Source organism: Seriola aureovittata, chromosome 18, assembly GCF_021018895.1.
Source record: "Seriola aureovittata isolate HTS-2021-v1 ecotype China chromosome 18, ASM2101889v1, whole genome shotgun sequence".
Classification (NCBI taxonomy): Eukaryota; Metazoa; Chordata; class Actinopteri; order Carangiformes; family Carangidae; genus Seriola; species Seriola aureovittata.
In genome coordinates this window covers 4277036-4298450 of record NC_079381.1, presented here as the reverse complement: position 1 = coordinate 4298450, position 21415 = coordinate 4277036, and the positions used below count along the sequence as shown (strand labels likewise).

Sequence of the window (21415 nt, the reverse complement as noted above, 5' to 3'; positions counted from 1 at the left end):
ATAGTAAATAGATGCTTAAATTGTGAGCAAGTGCAGTGAGAAATACATAATGTAAGAAGTGAAAAAAATGACAATCTTATGATTGTTTTGAAATATTTTTATTACACGTGAAGAACATTGAGCCAAGTAAATATTCAACTCTATTCCTATAATTAGACTCGACAGACTAAAGTGGCTCAGATCAGGTCAACAGAGTTAGGAGATTTACTGAATCACTAAATTCATGTTTTTTTCTCTTTCTTGGCAAATCAACTAGTGACCTTTTAAAGCACTGTCACAGTGTTTTGCTTCCACAATATCTTCAAGTTTAAAGATGGTTGTGCTTTCATGAATTTGTGTACCACATGTTAAACAATCTGTTTAAGGCCCAGTTATGTGACTTGGCTTTCCATCACCCATCATTAAGTGTGCTTTTGGCTCTGAGATGTGTCAGGTGCTTGGATTTTGGTATACCTGCTTTCCAGTACAGTTTGCCTTTATAAAAATAATGTATTTTCTAAAAGAGTAACATGCTGTACTATATGTCTATAGTGTCTAAATCTGTGTTTCCAGTACACAGTGCAGTGCAGCTGCCTTTAGTGAAATCATATGTATTTTAAACTGTGTAGTTATTTTCAGTTTTTCCAGCAGTGGTGGAACATTATTTGAGTGTTGAGTGTTATGGCACAGATCAACTGGACACACACGCGCCTTCATTGACAATCTCAAACTCACGGCTGGCACATTTGAGAGAGGCCATAGGACAAAGTTCCAGACTGCGAGTCGTCTGGATCCCTTTCAGCTTCACACAGAAGGCGTGCTGTTGATCTGTGGGGCACTCCCGGATAGATCTGCAGACACACTTCTTAGATGCTGAGGAGAGATGTGTGTTAATGTTAGGAAATCACTTTGATATTGACTTACTATGTGAAGTCTTCAAGTATTCACTCCTAATTTCTATTCATAATTATGCTTGATGAAGCTTCAATATTTGATGAATCAGGAAATCATGTTGACTAGTTTTGAGTGATTCATTCATTCCTTTACACTATCAGAAAATCCTATTAGGAGGCGGGACGACTGGCCCAGAGCTAGCTGGTTAGCATGCCAAACATGATAGAAATAAGGGTTGCTTTCCAGCACTGGAAACAGCTCTTGGTGAGTAAAGGAATGAAGTTTGAAGCCGAACTTGCAATATTTCTTCTAGACTGGTAAGTTAACAGCTGTTAACTTACATTATTAGTTTTTAGGAGGTTAAATTGTACAGCACAGAGTCATCATAACCCATCAGAATGACAGCAAAAGATACAAAAATAAAACCTCGGTTGTAAAAGAAATAAATGTTATATTTTGCAGTAAATCATTGAAATATATCAGTGTGAACTTCCTGAAAAGCTCGACCACATCAGACAGCAAACTGAAGGTCAAGAACGGTTTCATGTCAAACTCACCAGAGCAAGTCTCCCATTCATAGCAGGTGTCAAGATCACAGGGCACCTGAACAGTGCTCTTAGAGGACATTTCGGCTCTGAACTTGGCCCACTCCAGTTGCCCCAGATCGACCTTGTCGCACGTGCCCTTGCTGATGAAAAATAGCGGATCACCGTGGCAACGACCGGAGAGGAAGGAGCAGAAGGACATCGACACCACGGTGCTGATGTTTACGTTCAGGGCACAGAGATTTGCTGGTTGTGAACTGCACACACACACACACACACACACACACACACACACACACACACAGGTTTTTATAACACTTATAAATAGGAATACATCGAAAAACATGAAAAAATAGAATAAAGTTAGATAAAAGACTTCTTAAAGACTTACAGACAGCTCTCTCGTGGGATACAGACACATTGAGAACCCTGTAGATTCTCTCCTGGTCTACACTGACCCTCTGGAATAAACGATTGCTCTACACACAGGAGGACGTAAGAAAACAAATAAGAAACATACTCAGTATTTTTATATAAAAAGCTCATGTATACATCTTGTTATGTTAGAATTCCATTGAACTGCTTCTGTTTAAGGGTCCTGGTGCACGCTGGCTTTCCACCCACTTTTTATGTGCAACCCTTAATTCACGTGGGAGCTCAAAATGAGTGATCTACTGTACCATCAGTGCAGCGTAGGTCAGCAGGTAATGGAGGCTCCCAGGTGAGACTGTTGCTGCATTTGAAGAGGTTTAGTGGCACAGGCAGAAGGCCTCTCTGGTTACAGTTCAAACCCACTGACTCCTCCACTCTGTACTCGTCTTTGTTAGGGGATAGCGACATCCCAGCAGGGATCTCAGGAGGCAGACAGACCTTTCCTAGAGGTACAGGAGGACAGATGTGAACCTTAAATAAGCATAGATATCAGGTACAGGTGCAATATTCAAGTTAATCTTAACAGTTTCAAGTCATGTTACCATGACTATACTAGACGTGGTTACCAAATTACTTAGATCATTGTTCAGTGGTCTTGTGAGAAAACAAACTTACTGATGCATTTTCCATTTGGCTGAGGCCAGGTTCCATCAGGAAGACAGTTGATGTACTGAAAACCCTCCAGCTCAAATCCGGTGACGCACTGGAACTCCTCATCCTCACCAAAGTTATAATACTCCTTTGCTTTCTGTCACAGGAGGGAATTAATAAAAAGGAAAAAAAAGTGAGAAAGGCTCTAAATATAAACCCTCCTGGGCATCAATCTAGTTTCTCCTCTACTCATAATTTTTTCAGCTCTAAAGTGTCTTTTGTTGGAACCTGCCTGTCTGGTAAACAACCCCCTCTCTGAAGTGTCAAATCCAATCTGATATAAACTTGATGACATCATTGGGTAAATAAATCACCAGATGGAATATGACAGGCAGACACATGAGTAAATGAATAACATAAAATAAAATTTAAAATCCTTTAATGTAAATTTTTCAATTACATGATAAAATGTAATTCTAATTGATTTATTATTAATAGACAGAACAAAGACAATTAAATATTTTATAAATAAACTTAATTACTGCTTACTGCTTTTTAATCTTTATTGCATTTTATTTTTCTCATCATGTATAATTTCATTGCAAAATTGAATTCAGCATTTTCTAATATCTTTTTAATTTATCATTTTATTTTAATTATAGTTATAATTAATCACTGAACAATTGTTTTCGGAAAGTGTAATATTCATGCTTCGGCTGAGGCTTCACTTGAGTAACTCAAGATCTACTGTCAACTATATAAGAGTGTGTTAAATAATATTTATATTTTATACATACATACTGCCTATAGATGATGAATAGTCTTACTCATAAAGCGATACACATGGATATTTTGTTTTTATTATTCCTACCTTTCCATTCATGCATTTTGTTTACTGGCAGTAATTAGATTTCATACTGACAGAGAACATAAGGAATTAATTTTAGCTTCTGTGTCTTACATACATTTCAATTACTAATTGCAGGCTGGTGTGTTAGACTTTACCCTGAGGAAGCTGTTGGCAGGCGCCTGTGGCCTCAGACAGCCCTGCACACCAGGAGGCAGCTTTTCCCTCGTGCCCACAGTGAAATCGTTATCGTTCTCACAGGTCTCCTGTCTGGACAAGAAAACATGAACCACAAGATTTAGAAATCTCAAGTAACACACACTAAATAAAACCTAGAAATGTTGTATATTTGAGTTTAAAAGGGCGTAAAAGCAGTAGTGCATTTGTATTTACAGATAGTAGGGTGGAAATAGTGCTAATAGTGCTAATGTCAGTTAGAAGGTTTCAGTTAGTAAAAAAAAAAGTTTTGATCATCATAAAGGGTTAAAGGGGCTATTTGTTAGTTTTCTCTGCCGCCCAACATGATTTCTTCCCGGGAGCCGGAGGTAAGTATCTGCATTGCATTTGTTGTGATGTTTTCTGCTGGTGTTTTGTCTGTCTGTCTGGTTAACGTTAAGACTAGAGTTAACATTGGCGATGCTCTCCACTACTGATAGCTCTTGGTGAGTAAAGGAATTAAGTTTAATGCTGAACTCACAACGTTTCTTCTAGACTGGTAAGTAAACAGCTGTTAATGCTAATGCTGGCTATATAGCAGTAGCAAAACTTACACAAAGGATCCTTTAAGATAAAGTCATTTTTCCATGGGGAAAGTTAGGCTGTAAAAACAAGACTAACTGACAAAAATGTGACTTCTCATGACTGTATCTGTTGGTTTTGTTATATTTCAGTAAATTAAATATTAAACAGTTCGACCTACCTCGCAAAGATGGAGATGTGACACTGATCCCAAACTGTGTCAGGACCATTGCAGGGTCGGCCACCTTTGAGCGGGGCAGGGTTATTACACAGCCTCGTCCGAACTCTCCTCATGGAGGCACGACAGCTACTCCACGGCCCCCAGCAGCTCCAGTAACCATCCACCTCCTCTGTGGAAATGAAACACCAAACCACAAAACCATTAAGACTTGCCAGCTGCAGTGTTTTTCATATCCAACAATTTGAAAGTGTTGGAGGGAATTTTCAAGTTTTACAATATTTCCATCAATAGTGGGGCTTAAGGTTATTGAGTCATTGAAATCAAAAGGTTCAACTGGGGACCACAAATGGGATCAAAATATTTAATAACAATCTGCTCATTAGATTTTGATTTCTTCTGTACGTGCAAGTGCAAGTTTTGGCCTAATGGTTATAGAGGAAAAGGTCAGGAGGTAACCAAAATTATAAGGATTCATCCTATGGGGACTAGAAAAATCCACAGCCAATTTACAATAACAGAAACAAGGCCATGAGATGTTAAAGCTCTCATTCTGAAACAAGGTGCATGACATTGCCAATGTAGGGTTATTATGATAGCAGGGCTAAAACCATAAGCTGGACTGATGTAGACTCTGTGATGTCACACACAGGTTTCTGAAGAGCGGATTGTCCATGCCTTGCATGACACTAAGCACAAAATGGAAATGGAGGTAGGGCTGGTTCACCCGGGCCAACTTTCACACCTGAGCCCCGGGTTTCCATCCAGAGTTCAGTCTGTGGTTAACCAAGTAGTGTGATGCCTAGACAACCATTACAAAGTCTAATAATGCTGTGGTCACTAAAATTATATTTTTTTCTTTCACGAAAAACAATGGAAAATTTCTGTAAATGTACAGGAATCACAACATTAGATTTCTTTACTATTTCACAGACTAAAGGTCATTCTGACTGTCACAACAAAAATGGACAATTCATGTCCATGTACATGAAATCAGTAGATTACATTTTGTGTGCCTGGAGACTCTTATGTCTCTGTTGCCTACACTGAGCAACGGTAAGGCTATCAGGAAACCACTTCACTACTATCCTTCCACTTCACCAGTCAATACTTTTGCTGTGTTTGTGTTCTTGTTCATCAACCAACAACAGTGTTGTCATGACTTAATCACTTGATTACAGAGAATATTACAGTGTTCTGCAGCTGTCCACATGTACCTGAAGTGTAGTCAGGAGCCCGTTTCTCACAGTTGGTGCCGAAGGTGCCAGTCTGGCAAATACACTTACACTCTGTGCCAGAGAGAACGGGCCTGGCGTTGTTGGGACACGGCGCACACTTGCAAGTATCAAATTCTTCCAGGTATTGCCAGAGGGCCTTCTTCAGGTGTCTCCTCTTTGTTACAGCACAGGGGATACCCCGAACCAGATCTATGATAGGCAGCAGCTGGACAAACACACACATAAACAGAGCGTCAGCTTGACTTATATCTTTGATTGTTTTCCTTGGTCAATTGTCTTCAGGGCACATTTTGATTATCAGATTGAAGATGTTTCTGATGCTTGAGTGAGGAGCTTTCAATTTAACCTTGTATTCAACCACAGCCGGGTTGTCAAGAACAGACTTGGCCCAGTTCTTGAAGGAAGTTTTGTCCGGAGGAGAGCCCTGCTTCTCCCAGGCCAGAGCTGCTGCCTCTCTGGCTCTGCCTCCTTTCACCAAAGAGAAAGACTTTTCTGATGCCTGAATGTATGAGCCTGGACCAAAGACAAGAGGTGGGAGAGACTATGGTGACAATAAGGTCACTGTTCTTTTCACAGTCAGTAAACCATGACCAGTAGAGTCAGGAATTAAGAAATTTTTTGATGTGATGTAACCTTGATATTTCTCAGTGATCTTGGTGTTAGTGCATCGGGTTACATCCTTTTGTTCGGTGTAGACGATGATGGTCCAGGTGCTTTCTGTTTTCAGGCATCCTGAGGTGTGCTCTAGTGTTTCACCTGTCAGAGAGTTTGTGTGAGAGTGTGGAGCAATATTGACGCAGAAACAAAGGTACCAGGTAGACAGTATGTTAGAAGAAAATGCTATTTTAACATTTAGGTAGCATTATGAATCAACCCCAAACATTCTGAGGTTGCCATTCTTAGCTTATTACTGCTGCCCAGCCTGTCATTCTAAACTCTGTCCACTAGGCTGTGCTGTTGTACCTGAAGTGGTGAGCACCTGTCGGTTGTACTGGTACAGCAGGTCATAGTGGCCTCCCAGCTTCCCTGAGCTATAGTAGTGTGTCCCAAAGCGCTGGAAGATTTCCCTGTAGAGAGCGTAGTTGTAGTCAAGAGGAAGAGCATGAAGGAACTCTAGGAAAGGCAGCGACAGGACGACATCCCCTGGTTCCTTCACCTTGAATGTGGACACAGGCAGAACCTGGTGCACCCGAAAAAACGTTGAGTCCTATGCAGGGAAAAATAGGAAATTATTAAGAAGAAGAAAAATTAAGCAGAAGAGTATAGTTTCAACCAGAAATGTGGGGGCCATGTTTCAGACCTTCACAGTGAAGACATTTTTTTTAAATGGGGAGAATGTGTCTGGTCCTCATTTTTTATGTTTTATTTTTATGTAGGGATGGGGGATTAGGGAATTCATTTTGTGAATGAATATCCTCACTACACTACACTGTATCACTACTAATACGTGTGTGTTTACTGAGTCACTTACCGTTGCCTTTGAAGATTCAAAAGGCTTGTTGTAACGCTGGCCATGAAGGAGTGCTATAAGGCCAAGGATGTCTTTTGCAGCTTTTGTGTCTGGAGTTGGAGGTGCCCTCATAATGATGGCGTCTGTGTGTAGTCGCTGGGGCTCGGTACTGAAGTCCTCTACCACTCCGACCTGTGCAACCACAACTATATGTGTAAACCAAGGTTTCCAAAGTAACAACAAAACAAAATTGTACTTTTCCTTAGACGGCATTTTCTGCAAACCATTGAAAAACATTTTTCAAATTAGTATTTTAAAACTTCTGGGTGTAGGATAAAATCTCAGACCATTGCTGCTGTTAGTGGTAGTTTCAAAAATACACACAGCCAACAATGAGTCTCTTGTACCAAGTTTCACTGGCATTATTTTACTACAAACGAAAATGTATACCATTAAAATAATTATAATTCACGTCTTTTATTCAGCCTGATATCATGTCCCTGACAGCTGATTTCTGTTTGGGAGATGGGTTATTTTGTTATGATGGTGGAGATGCTGTACAATCAAGTATTCAAAATAACAATACCTTAATTTCAAAGCTCTCAAAGTTGTAAGGGACTCGATGGTATAGATTTGTGGTTGGAGGTCTCTTGATAATGCAGCTTCCTCCCATAAACATGTTGTCCAGCACCGCTCCCCTTGGCTCCTCTGCTAGAGCATCGAACCTTTCAACACAAATCAAAGAGTCAAAGTTAAAATCCATTGCACAACACAGGGAGGCTAAACGTCTTATATCAGATTGTCACTGATATGCAAAAAGAAGATGTCCAACAGTGAACGGCAGCAATAGATACTTTGTAAGCAGCAATTTATTATTTTATTGTTACTGTCAACTTTGAAATTATTTATTGTTCAGGTGTGATATCTTCTCTTAGACATATCTTTGTAATAACATATTTGTTTGATGTGTTCATGTGAACAGAAATACTAATTTGGTAGATATTTGTGAGATATTTGTCATCTGATGTTTTCAAGTATCAATATTGGTATTGAATCAAAAATGTAATACCAGTCAGGCTACATTTGAATTTTGTGTTTACAGCAGTGGTACAAAAGCATTCAGAGCTGGAAGAATATCATAATCAATGCAAAAATACAAGACGTTCCGATAATTAACTCTGAGGAGAAACATGACAGCAGAGCACTTGCCAGAGGGGAATGTAATTTATGACCACAGCAGGGAGGAATGTGAGCCAATTCACAGTGAAACTAAAGTTGTACACTCAGCAGTGACCTTTTGACTATTAGCTTACCCATTGCCCACCAGGTCTGCCCCAGGAGCAACTCTCCTCGGGGTTGGACATACAATCGAGGGATTGACGCAGTCCCTCTCATCAGAGTTATCTCCACAGTCATTCTGTCTGTTGCATGTTAGTGTTCGGCTGATGCAGCGTCCTGCAGCAGAAAGAATGTTTTTAGATGTGTGTGTGTGTGTGTGTGTGTTTGTGGGAGGGTGAGTGGGTGTTGTGACAGCAGCTAAGAGATTCAAAAGCTGTTGGCTTGACGGCCTCAATAAGACACAATAATTGTGATTATAAAGAAATTAATACAAATTACTATTACTATTACAACATCGTATTTAAAGGATTGTGTATGTGTGACACCTTACCATTTATTCTATAACACATCAGTTATGTTGGAAAAAGAAAAGAAAGGAAAAGCACTACTTACCAGTATCACACTTGAAGTTGTCTTCGCAGTCAATGGGTGGTAAGTGGCACTCTTTTGAGGGGAAACAGTCCCTCTCTTCTGTCAGTTCCGAACTGCAGGCCGACCCACCGAACTGGGACGGCCTCTGGATGGACCGGGTTCGATACTATGGAAACGGCATGAGAGGGAGACAATGCGATTTAAAATGCTGTGTGCTGACAGATTTCAGTCACAGACTTGACCATCATGTTGACCATCAATGGGCACTTGAAACAAATTGCCACAGAAACAGTTTAGACAGTTTCATTTTCATTTTATAGTTTATGTACATATACATGATGGAAGAGCAGCACAGTCGCCAGACTCAAACCATATGGAGCTGGTTTGGAATGAACTGGACAGAAGGTGAAAGCAAAGCAAACTGCAAGTGCAACACATTTGTGGCAACATCAATGTTGGGATGGACTTTCTGAACAATATTTGAGTTCCATTGTAGAAAGAATGCCACAGATTTGTTTGGCTGCTTTGTTTTATTTGCTCTATCAAAAATGACTGACAGACAAAAATAAATGTATTATTATTATTATAAATAAATGTGAGTAACAACTATCAAAAGTTAGCCCCCCAAACTCATCACGGGTTTAAGTTCAACCTGTTGTGCAACAGGTGTGACACAGCCTCACCTGTTCTCTCTCCCATTGCTTCAGCTGCAGCTTCTCCTACGGCTTCTCCCTCACCACCTGACACTGCAGCTGCAACTCCCTGTACACTGGGGTCAAGTCTCCTGTCCTTTACAGCAGAGGGGGTGAGGGCAGAGCTCAAGAGGCTACGTCCTGGAAAAGCAACAGGCCTAGGGAGTGTGTGTCCGATCTTTAACTTAAGCCTACAAACAGGGAGGGTCCTGATCCTGTGGAAAACATCATGTCTTGTTCCAGTACCTAAAGTAGTACCTAAATGACTACAGACTGGTGGCCCTCACATCACACATCATGAAGACCCTGGAGCGCCTGCTTCTCCACCTTCTGAGGCCACAGGTTGAACATGCACCAGACCCCCTACAGTTCAGCTACAAAGAACATATTGGAGTGGATGATGCCGTCCTTTACATGCTCCACCGGGCCCATTCTTATTTGGATGAGCCAGGTAGTTACATGAGGATTATTTTTAGTTTAGTAAAGTTTAGTAAAGTTAGTTTAGTTTTGGACTTGCATTGCCCAATAGGCATCCAAGAAAATCTACTTTTTGCGAATAATAATAGTACATAGTTTTTTGATTTCTTAAGTGCATTTAACACCATCCAACCCCCCATCCTTAAAGACAAGCTGGATGGGATAGGGGTGGATCCTTGCACGTACTAGATTGTGGATTACCTGACAAGACAGCCAAAGTACGTCAGGCTGGGTAACTGTGTCTCAGGGACAGTGATGAGCAGCATTAGTAAAACTGACCATTATCATGAAAGACCAATGAAGCCACTAAGCTATGGATAAAAATCCATTCCTGAATGAAGACGATGACATATGATCGAAAGCTATGAAATGAAGAAAGTGGACCTTTAAACTCAGATTATTTTGTCACAAGGCAAAATGTTTTTCTAAAGATTAAACACTTTTTTTTAATATGCTTAGACAAAACAGAAATTATTTTGATAATTTCTAGCAGCAGCCTCACCATCTTCTTTATTTATTGTATTGTGGGACAGTAGCATCAATCAATTTTTGTCACAGCCCTCAGAGAATTAGGTGTGGCATAGAACTGAGACAAAGAGAAGGAATATGTCAGTGTTTTCTTTGTAGTGTGACTTGTGGGTTTCTTGCCTGTTTCCTGGCACAGGCTGAGCAGTCAGACCACGGCCCGAACTCCGTCAGCAAGCAGTTGATTGGACAGGACTGCTCATTACAGGATCTAATGTCGTATTTTTTGCACAGCTGCTGGCAGCTGCTCTTCCAGTAATAGTCATCCATTTGAAAATTCCTGCCAAAAAAAAGTATGAAAATCCTTTTTACATAGAGCAGCTGTTGACAATCTGTAAAAGGCTTGTATTTCACAACAATTGCTTTAAATTTCAGTTTTATTTTGGAAAATTTGGAAGACAAAAAAATATACACCTAATTCTGGCTTGTCAGTCTGTGCTGTGCGTCTCACCTGTATGTCTGGTCTCAGCTGTGTCTGTACTATGTTTACTGCATGTGTGATATGTCTCACCTCTCTCTCTGCTGTGTACCATAGTTACAGGTCCTGGAGCAGGCGGACCAGGAACCCCAGGAGTATCGTTCACAGATACAGGCCAGACCAGCTGATATGCAGCTGAGGAGCTGCAGCAGCAGGACCAACTGGCTGGAAGGAGCCATCAGGAGAGTCCACACTGGTTTTACCAACTCTGAAAATAATTCAATGAGCAGACCAGAATCAAATACTGCAGTACACAGCAAAAATGGTTATTTATTTGATTGTTATTTTATTTTATTTTTTGTTTGGATTTGAGATGTGTTTTGGATTTATTTTTATTATACTGAAACTTTATTGTACTTTGATAAACACTCTAAAATATCAGCATTACAAACAATACTGATTTCCACAGAGAACCATCCTGACAAACCTTTATCAACATGTCAACATGATGATCAGACCCTGAATACATTAACCCAAACCCATAACTACCATCTACTGTGCTTTACTGTACTGTACTATATTATAGTCCAAAATGCTGCAAACTTTCACTGCAGTGCAGCTTTCAGTACTTGACATTTAGATCTTGAACATGTTAAACACTGATTTAGGCAACACTACATGTTTTTCATTTGCATTAAATATATACCTTTCAGGCAATGTAAGTTTTTGGTTTCACACTTTTTCATAAACAGAGTGAATTCAAAGTTTTATGTTTTTACATGGGGCATAAGAAGGCATTTAATAAGAAAAAAGTCAAGAATAAATGAAATAGCACAAATGAACTATGGGTCATTTTGCAGTTTGATGTATTTCTATTCATGCAACATTTGATTTTCTAAAGCTGAGTTAACATTAAAAAGAAAAATGTAAATCTGACTCACCAAATATAGTGACGTCCTCTTCAGCAGATATTGGAGCATATAACTTAGCAGCCCTTGTGTTTGACTGTGTATCAGTCGAGAGTCGAGAGTCTCCACAGTAAGTTGACTCTGCACTGCAGACAGAGTTGAACCTCACTGAGGTTTGTGTCTCAGTTGACAGCAGGAATATGAAACCTCTCCCAGTGATCTCTCAAGGGCATCCAGTCAGTTTTAGACTTGCATTGCCCAATCAGAATCCAAGAAAATCTACTTTTTGCGAATAATAATAGTACATAGTAATAAATAATGTTCTTACATAACCCGCTTGGCCCTCATTGTTACGGGAAGTAAAAAGCTCTGGAGTTTCCCAGCTGCAGAAACAAACCAGATGTTATGTCTTCAAGACTTGACAGCTAGAGTTACTCTTTTCACTCCTTCTGTAGTTGTCCAAGTATTTGCACAATCTGGCACTTAACACAATGAACACATTGTTCTGGTCCACTTTGTACAAAGCACATACGTGAATTCAGCTTAATTGATACAATTGTTTAAAAGTTTAAAAGCTGTTGTCATGTATTAGGCTAAAATATAAAATAGTATGAATTGGTTAGATGTCTTGATTGTAATTGTATTGTAAATCTCTTCTTTTCAAGATTTGGGAATAAATGATAAACGAATATGCCAGAGATTTCTGTGATTAAAAAAAGAAAAAGAAAGTCTAGATGACTCAAAAAATAATTAACAAGGCAACAAGACAACAGAACTTAGTTATTGTCAAACTTTAGACAGGAATTTATTTCCCAAGCAAACTGTTTCTTTGTTGGGAAATTGGGATAAACTCTTATTTGCTTTATTTCTGAAAAAAAAACCAATGTCAGTCTCATGTGTAACTGGAGTTAGGCTATAGTTAGACATGGGGTTAAACATATAACACCAACTCTCAAGTTCACTACTTAACATATTGTATCTTATTTGTTTAATTCATATAAGATAGAAACAGCAATTTGTAGTTTTGGAAGGAGTTTTGTGCCAGCACTATTTCATGGTTAACAGCCATGTGCAGTGACTCTGCACGGCTTCTTGCAGACTTGTTTGAGAATGTGAGGTTGCCAGGTTTAGTACTATCAAACCCTGCGCTTGCTGACTACCAGGCAACCCACACTGTAGCTGGAGATACTGTATATTTGAATATGTAAGCTTTAAAGGTGCTGGTAGGCATCATTTTTCACTTTGGACAATGTCAGCCAGAGTGTGAATTATACAATGACAATCAGAGGGGTCCACTTCTTCTCCAGGGTGACAGGGAACCCAGTACGGAGCAGGTATGTGCCTCAGTGAACTAAGGTGTCGGGCACACATATTTTAATGTTGTTCAATGAACTAACCAGGTAAAGCTTGAGCGAAAACAAAGAGGGTGTCTATGATAAAGACTAATGTTAAAGGTAAAAGACTAAACCACCACACTAAATGAAATAATAAACTCTATATTGATGTCAAAACAAATCTCTATGACAACTAATCCTCCATTGTCTCACTGCTCATGACTGAGCACCAGTGTTTGCTAACATTAGATCATATATTTTATATTGGTTATGAAATGACAAGCTAACACTGGAAAGGAAAGGGCACATTAACAATAACATTAGTTAGCTAAACTGTAACTTAAGGCTAAATTTATAAACTAGCTAAAGTTATTGTTCATCCATAGATACTTGACACAATCCAATTTGGAAACTCTGATGTTAAGAAAGTAAAACATAAACAAGCTAGATACTTAGCTACAGTGGCTGTGTGATACAGGAGCAGAGTTGAGGAGGGAGCCAGTGATGGAGTGAGGCAGGCAGAGGAAATGTTAGAAATAGTACAGTCCACTTTAGGGGTGCCACAACATTCTTCCTGGCATGAATATGAGAAATGTATTGTAATAAAATTACAGGTAAGAAGATTATATAAATGTTTCAACCTCCCAAACTGTTGTTTTAACCTCTTTTGAGGGGGTCCAAGCCTTGATCAGGAAGGTCAGACCATGGGTCAGACCAGTCTTTACGCTAAGCTAGGCTAACCCATACCACCCTGACTCCAGCTCTGTGCTTAGCTTATAAACAGAAGACTGATTTTGATCTTCTCTTTCATTAAAAAAGAAAGCAAATACTTTCAAAATGTTGACCTGTTCCTTTAAGTGAAAGACAACTAACAATGAGACGTCATCTTCTTTGCATATAAAACTTTATTCACATTATAAAATGTCCTAAGCTGTACATACTAGTTATAGCTGTTAATTTTCTACATTGCAGGACACACTAACTACACATGGCCTAGTCTGAGTCATATACATGCCAGAACAAAGAATTAAGCAATTTAGACATCACCACATTAGATTACAATAATGAAAAAAAATCTTCACAAACACGAATTTACAAATTACATTGCACTTACATTCAATGAGAAAATGGCTCTAGTAGAATGATTCAGATAAGAACCTCTGTGAGTGGATTTCAGTTAGTTTTTTTTTTTTTGTATGTGTGGCTCCTCAATTGTGCTGTTTTTGTGTGTGGAACATCTGCAAAGCCCTTGTGATGGAAAAAAACTGAAGCTGAAAGTTAAACATGTTCTTTTTCAGGGAAGACTGCTAATGATGTGCTGAAAAGTAAACAAGACTCAGAGCCTTGCTAGTTTACCCTGGAGGCTGCAAGGCTCGTTACACCCCCAAAAATACTGAACAAGCAACATACTGACGATTTAGCTGCACGGGGTATTAGAGCAAATGTTGACGCTAAAAATGTAAACCTAGCCCTGAGGGTGGCGCTAGAGGAAAGGTCAAGTAGCCATTCAAATCAGAAGGGTTCATCGTCTGGGGAGCAGGCTTTGGATCAATAAATTTATTTATTTATTTTTTAATATTTCCTGGGTACAAATTGGAGGTTGTGGCTGCTATTGATGCTGAGGCCTGTGTAATCATGAGTATTCATCCTCTGGGGACCAAGCATGTGACATGTTGCTACAGGAAAGAGCAGGAGGTCACGAAAACCATTCGAAATGATCCTCTGTCCCAAATAAATCAGTCCAGTTCTTTAGCTAGAGGTAAATTAATCGACAGACGAACTGACCAACATCATCATGCGTCACTGACGCTATTGGTGGCAGAAACAAAGAGGCTGATGACGTCTAAAAGTTATTTTTTTGGCAAAGCTTTGAAACTTTTTCTCATCTGGAATACAGTTTATTTTACACATGTACTTTTTTCTACAGAGAGACGTAGGAGTAGATTATGTGTTTGCACCATAATACTGTAAATGAATTGCTTTGTCTACATGGTGTCACACCACACAGGTAAGCAGAGACTCACCTGGCAGTTGCTTCTACTGAATGATGCTCAAAGGAAATACATCAGAGAGTTGTTTGGACTAAAACATCTCACAGTGTAAAACATTCAGACATGGAGGTGTGGCACATGTACAGTGGGACACCTGAAAACTAAAAAATGCCTGTGCATAGCCTGGATATATACATTTGTTAACTTTGATTATATCAAATAACATAAAACAGAAAGATTAGGAGGGAAGTGACAGCATGTGTAAGATAAAAAAAAGGAAATTAATGCAAGTATGCCTGACATTAAATCGCACCCCAAAACATAACAAGGGCCTATAACTGAAACCCAAACCCTGCCGTACCTGTATCCTTAACCCAGATTGCAAAATTAAACTTGTGGCTGAACATATGCCTAGGTCCTCAGCCTGAGTCTGGCCCATATACTTCCTCATCCGGGCAGATTCCAGCTGTTATCCTGCTGCATTGGATGACAACCGCAAAATGTTCTGAATGTGTGCCGCAATTAGTCCAGATATAGAAGTATCGTCCAACTATCATGGTGTATAATGGCCAGATTCAGGCCATGGAACCAGGCACATACTGAGCCAGAAGAACAAGCATATGACTCTAGAATAGGCCGGATTTATTTTGCTGCCTGGGCCCATTCTGGTTGTACTCGAATGGTGCTGCCAAATTTGACGCCCGTAGTCCGTATCATAATTTTGCTTGATTTCATCCATTACTGACTCATAGCTCACCTGGCTAATACAATGCACTGGCTACACTATGTCATTCTCTTTGGGGCACTGTGTATGTCATTTTGAACCAAAGCTGAAAATTTCAACAACAAAACATTCCTAATGAGTCAAGTCTCAGAACTCAAAAACAAAATATCCAACCAGCAAAAAAAAAAAAATCTAAATGAGAAAGACAAAGAGTAAGATAATAGATACTACAAGATTATAGTTTCAGATCAAATGTTGTAAATAAATGAAGAATCAAATTAGATAAAAATTAAAGAATCCCTTAATAAATATAAATCACAAAATAAACTCAACTGAATGTCCAGTTGTACTGTGTGTGTGTTGACTGCAGTGATGCCGTCACACTCTCAGCCTGACACCATGCAGCAGAGTCCAGGGAAGCGTCTCTTCCTCTGCCTGATCAGTGGGTGTGGAGTCAGATTCAACAAGCTGCTGTCATCTGGAACAAACAAAGCTCTTGGTATGTAAACAGCTGTTAATGCTAATGCTAAAACAGCTGCTGAGTGTATTTAGCATATAGATGTTGAAGCGGTATTTGTCTTCTCATTTAATTTTCAGCAAGAGTAGAAGTAGTAGTAGTAGCAGCAAGTATTACCATAGAGGTTTTCACAATAAGAAAGTAAAGATTAACATCTGAAAAATAAACGTAATTTTGTGCATAACTATTTTCTATTCATTCCTACCCCTTTAAACATCTTCCAACCCCTTAGATTCATCACATGACTGCTCAGGGGGGTCCTGACCCCCAGGTTGGGAACCAATGCACTAGCTTTCAGATTCTTTTTTTTAATAAAGGCTTTCATCAGTCTTTCTAAAAAGCATAGTTAAAGATAATATTATATTACTGACAGTAAATTCATTTTAACATTTATTAAATTTAAGAACCTTTATTTTCTGATGATTCAATAACCACAGCTAACTCGAGTTTATCTGATATTAGCTGTTGTTGAACTGAATCATTTTCACATATTATTGTCTTAAAAAAAAATGTTTTCACATTAATGATACTATGAGGTTCCTCTATCACAAACATTCCATACCTTGGTTTTTCAGTGGCAATGGCATCGTGTCCCTGAGTTTGCTGAGTAAGTTTCTCATCTCTCGAATATCTCTGTGAAGACAAAGAAACAATTAATCAGCCGGTAAATATTTGCAGTTTGGATTGTTTACTCATGAGCTCACAACACGAGAAGAAAACAGAGTTTAAGTTCCACCAAAACAACTTAAGAAGGAATTTTAAAAAGCAGGTACAGTCACCGTACCTCTCTATGTTTTCGATATCGGTTCCGACCAACCACTGCTCCTGAGGGAAGTCTATGGGAGAGGAGGATCGGTCTTCCAGGATGGGAACATCAGAGCTTTCATCCATCCTGAAGTCTACCCTCGGCTCTGAGTCTGTTCCTTCAGGGCCGAACACAGACACCGTCAACACCGATGACTCAAACACTACAAACAACCACATCTAAAAGCTATATGGAAATGGGAATTCTGGTGCACACCATGTAGTGTTTCTAAATGCCATGATGTACATTGGTTGAGTTCAAGCTCAAGTTTGCCCATTTGGGAATTAAACTCTTTAAAAAGTGGATGATTTTTAAAACAATACAAAAAAAAGCAGAGTCTATGTGAGGAATCATCCGATCAGAAATATAGGATTTAATTTAATTAAGAAATGGAACAGAAAATGGTCCCTTCTCTCGATGTAATGAAGTTTTTATTAAATGTTATTTAAAAATATGATGGAAATAAAACCAAGCCCCTCTGTAAATGTTGGCCATAGTAACAGCTCTCTGTTGCCCTCTGCTGTTACACTGTGTGTGGTATAATCTAACTGTGATCTCTGGAGATTTATATAAGTGGAGCTTTTATGACCCCTTTGCATTTTAACTATATTCTTTCACCTCTATGGACAGGAGGGTAATGGTGTTTTAATATTTTATTTCTTATTGGTGTAATATTTTATTCTATATTATTTTATTTTACTTGGTACCAAAATCCTTTATAAGGGGAGTGTTATTGTAAAGTGGTACCTCGACTTTTATTTATCTTTATTCATTTTTTTGCTTTTATGTCCTTGACATGTGTTAATGTTCATTGTTATCAGTGACCTGTGTGTTAGTGCCTGATGCCTCTAGGATAACAATAAAGTTGAAATTGAATGAAAGCATGTCTCTGAAATGAGGTAAAATTAATACTCTATGTATTGTATGTATTGAATAGACTTTAAGTCGTATTGATTGGATTTCAAGCAGAAAAATTGTAGTTGAAATATATCTGAAAAGCATTTGGAAATGCAGTTTGAATTAATTTATTTACTTGAAATGCGTTTGAGATAGTTTGATAACTCAATACATCCCTGCATTACTCAGATTTCTCAACATACTCCCCCACAAGAACTCACAGGAGAGCAACAGCAGAGAAAGCTGCCCAGCCTTTTGGCTAATTCTGCATTTGCCTTGTTTTAAATATAAATTTTATGTGTGATTATGTAATATATGTGGACTGTTACTAATAACATTAAAAATGACACCATTCTATTCAAGTTCCCCACTAAGCCCTGACAGTGTGACAGCAGCAACAATACCAGGACGCTGACACTGAAACAGCTAAATGGATTTATATCAATGAAATCATTCATTTGAATATTTACTCTAAGACTTTCTTGCTGTGACATGTCAAACTGTCTTAAAGATCTTTTTTTATTTTCTTGTAAATGGGCAGATAGTTCCAGCAACATTCAGTATCAAAATCAAATAAATATAGGTTAAGTTGATTAAACCCATGTTTTTCATTGGTAGCCATGTGATGCACAGACAGTTAAACTGCCTGAATCTGTTCAAAATATAGCACACACAATTCATGAACATCTGCCCAGGGTAATCAAAAACTGCGTTTTAAATGACATGGTTTTCAATACTCTTCTCTCCAAACTGAATGATACTGAGCTTGTACTTTTTCTGTGTAGCTGCAGCACCCCCAGCAGGCACATGGATTTGAGCATCTCTGTTATGAACATCTCCAGACAGCACTGCAGCTGGATGAAGAGCCGACAGATCTCAGGGTGGATCTCTCCGTCCTCCGGACTGCAGCACGAAGAGGAGGGGTGAGAGAGGGGGAGAGAGGAAGACAGAGAGGGAGGAAAACAAAGAGATAGAGATTAAAAAAAAAAAAAAAAAACATCAGACAGAAAAGGGCAATATGTGGTTTACATTAAAACTGAAGTCCTGAAACATGCTGCAGATTTAGTTTTTTTTTTTTTTTTTTTTTTAAATAAAGCAGAACTAGCTTGAAGACACTTGGAACTTCACAAACCCATCACAGTGGAGCTGATTCCTGCCTTTGTCCCGGGGATTTTAGTAATAACTTGACATTCACTTCAACAAATTGCTCCACTTTTAGAAGACTATAAATGGATTTTCAAACCGGTATTTCCCATGTGGAAAAACTCATTCTCTGCATTTATTTCACCTTTCAGAAGGTGTGTGGGAATGGTGGCTTCATGGCAGGTAGGGTACCAGTCCACTTCTTTTTCAGTTGTACCTTATTTTTGTTTTGCTTCCATACTTTACCCGTCTTATCTCATAATTTCAGAATATCAATACATAGTTTCTCTTTTGCAATCTTTTGTTTTACTGTCAATCCCTGCGCTACTTTGTTTAGAAAAGTGCCACAAATAAGATGTTGTGATTGTATTATTGTTTTAAAGTCGAAGGAGAAGTTGGAAACATCGTAGCCTGCTGCTGTCATACAGGCTGGAGGAATGTTTTTCTACTGAAGGGGAAAACCAGGGTTCATGACGTTAAAAATGGCTTTCCAACAATCAGTGATGGAGAGCTGAAATCTTCTAACAATCACACTTTAGTTCCTTCTTACCCTGAAACAGAGATGACGGCGAGGTCGTCGTGCGCTGCCCGGGCCATGGAGCATCCTTTGGACCGCGTGTGGTGCATCTGAGCCCGCAGAGACGGACAGTCGGCTGAGATCTCTCCGATGGATATGACTTGCTCCCGGTACAGCGCTACCAGGGTGTTGAATTCCTGGACAGTCTGGAGAAAAACAAACCGTCAACACCGACCGTGCTGGTTGAGCCTGAACACACCATGATCGCCTATTAATGCATCTTCAAATGAAGGAAAGATTACCATAAAAAAAAAAAAAGAAAAAAAAGAAAAGAAAGAAAAAGCCTTAAATGGTGTTCAGCACCTGTTTTTGTCCCTTTAGCGCCACTGCTGCATGATAAGAATCTGGTGGATACAATAGAGCCTGTCCCTTGGTGCAGAGCGACGCCAAGCACGGACCTTTTATCAACCATTTGTTTTTCGGTGTTTCAGTACTCACCATCCTGCTGGCGTCCACAGCCCCCTCCGTGCTCTCCCTGCGCTCCGGCTCCGTCTGCGAGCCTCTACTGACGGGGAAAATGCTCCCTGCGGATCTTGGGCGCTTTTTCCGCCCGTACGGTGCAGAACACATTCATGCACACCCTCCACCGGAGCCCAGCCAGACGCAGACAGGCAGACAGACAGAGAGAGAGAGAGAGAGAGAGAGAGAAAGAGACAGAGAGAGATAGAGAGAGAAAGAGATACCCTCTCTTTTCTGATAGCTGCTGTGTCCTCTATGGAGAGGAAAATGACCCGCTCAGACGCTTGCGGGGTCGAGGGGGTTTGGGTTAATGCCCACCGCAGGAGTGTTTGGTTATTCCCCGAAGCAGGACTGTGTAGCGGGCCGGACGGACCCCCAGCAGCTCCCTCTGCATCCCAGCCGAGAGGAGAGTCACCTTCAGCCCCTCCTGAAGGCCGAGAGGGAGGCTCCTCCGTCTTCCGCCGCGCGCTCACGTGTGAGGAGGATTCAGAGGGAGCCAACAGCAAAACAAGTCGTCACCCTCCGACTGACAATTAACTGTTTAAGAGCACAAGTGGCCCAGAGAGAACAACAGCCAGGCTTTCCTCTGTGTGACAGGACGTTATCAACACTGAATTAGACATGTTAGTGCATTTGAAGGCTGCTTCTAAAACCTTAAAGACATTTTTACAGCATGAATTTAAGTCTGCTTGCATATCACTGATCTGCTGTAGATGTGAACAGATTCAGCTTCAAAGTGTTGCCATTGTTTTGCTGGTGTGATTTTGAGTGTGATTGTTTAAACATTTGTTTAAAGTTGCATTTATTCTGTTGACCACCAGGGGGAAGAAAAATTCAAAAATAAGCTTACAGAAAGCAACCTAGACATATTCACCTTATTAAAGGTCCCATATTGCATAAAGGTAGATGTCCATGTCTTTTTTGATTATAAAGCAGATCTAATGTCTGGATTAATACTGTGAGAGTAGCAAAGAGCTCAGTCCACAGAGAAACGCACACAGCCTGTATTAAGAAAGGTAGTGTCAGGACTTCTGGAACTTTGTGATCACAACAAAAAACAAAACAGTCACCACAACCAGCCACGCCCCAAGCCCCGCCCATGATAAAATACAGATTAGTGTAGGGAGGAGGATCACCTTCATGGTTGGAAGAGACCTACGTTGACTGTTGGTAGCAGACGGGATGAACTCACTGTAAGAACATCACTTTACATCCTACTTTACCAGCGCACATCATTTTAACAAATGCTGTTTTTTTCTGAAGAGTTACTTGGAAAAGAAATTCACCCTGTCCCAGCAGACATAAGAGGTGCCCCTTCTTTCACTTACGCCACTGACAAAAACGAC

At 39.7% G+C, this 21415-nt stretch overlaps 1 protein-coding gene across 2 annotated transcripts; it reads right to left on the bottom strand.

The window, feature by feature from the left end:
* Positions 1-82: 82 nt before the first annotated feature.
* Positions 83-21351, bottom strand: c6 (complement component 6). Of its 2 annotated transcripts, XM_056403036.1 has the most exons (21): positions 20049-21351; positions 19584-19756; positions 18663-18793; positions 16973-17111; positions 10808-10939; positions 10420-10576; positions 8624-8768; positions 8206-8347; positions 7479-7617; positions 6914-7084; positions 6406-6649; positions 6076-6198; positions 5789-5955; positions 5422-5647; positions 4208-4376; positions 3447-3558; positions 2466-2598; positions 2099-2293; positions 1810-1897; positions 1431-1675; positions 83-852 (listed from the first exon to the last, which is right to left on the bottom strand). In XM_056403036.1, the coding sequence occupies exons 1-21, from the start codon at positions 20178-20180 to the stop codon at positions 671-673; spliced, it is 3345 nt and encodes a 1114-aa protein (XP_056259011.1). In that variant the 5' UTR covers positions 20181-21351; the 3' UTR covers positions 83-670. The 2 variants fall into 2 exon arrangements, with proteins under 2 accessions (XP_056259011.1, XP_056259010.1); XM_056403035.1 differs by lacking the exons at positions 16973-17111; positions 18663-18793; positions 19584-19756; positions 20049-21351 and adding an exon at positions 11656-11831 and having other exon boundaries at positions 10808-10982.
* Positions 21352-21415: the final 64 nt, after the last annotated feature.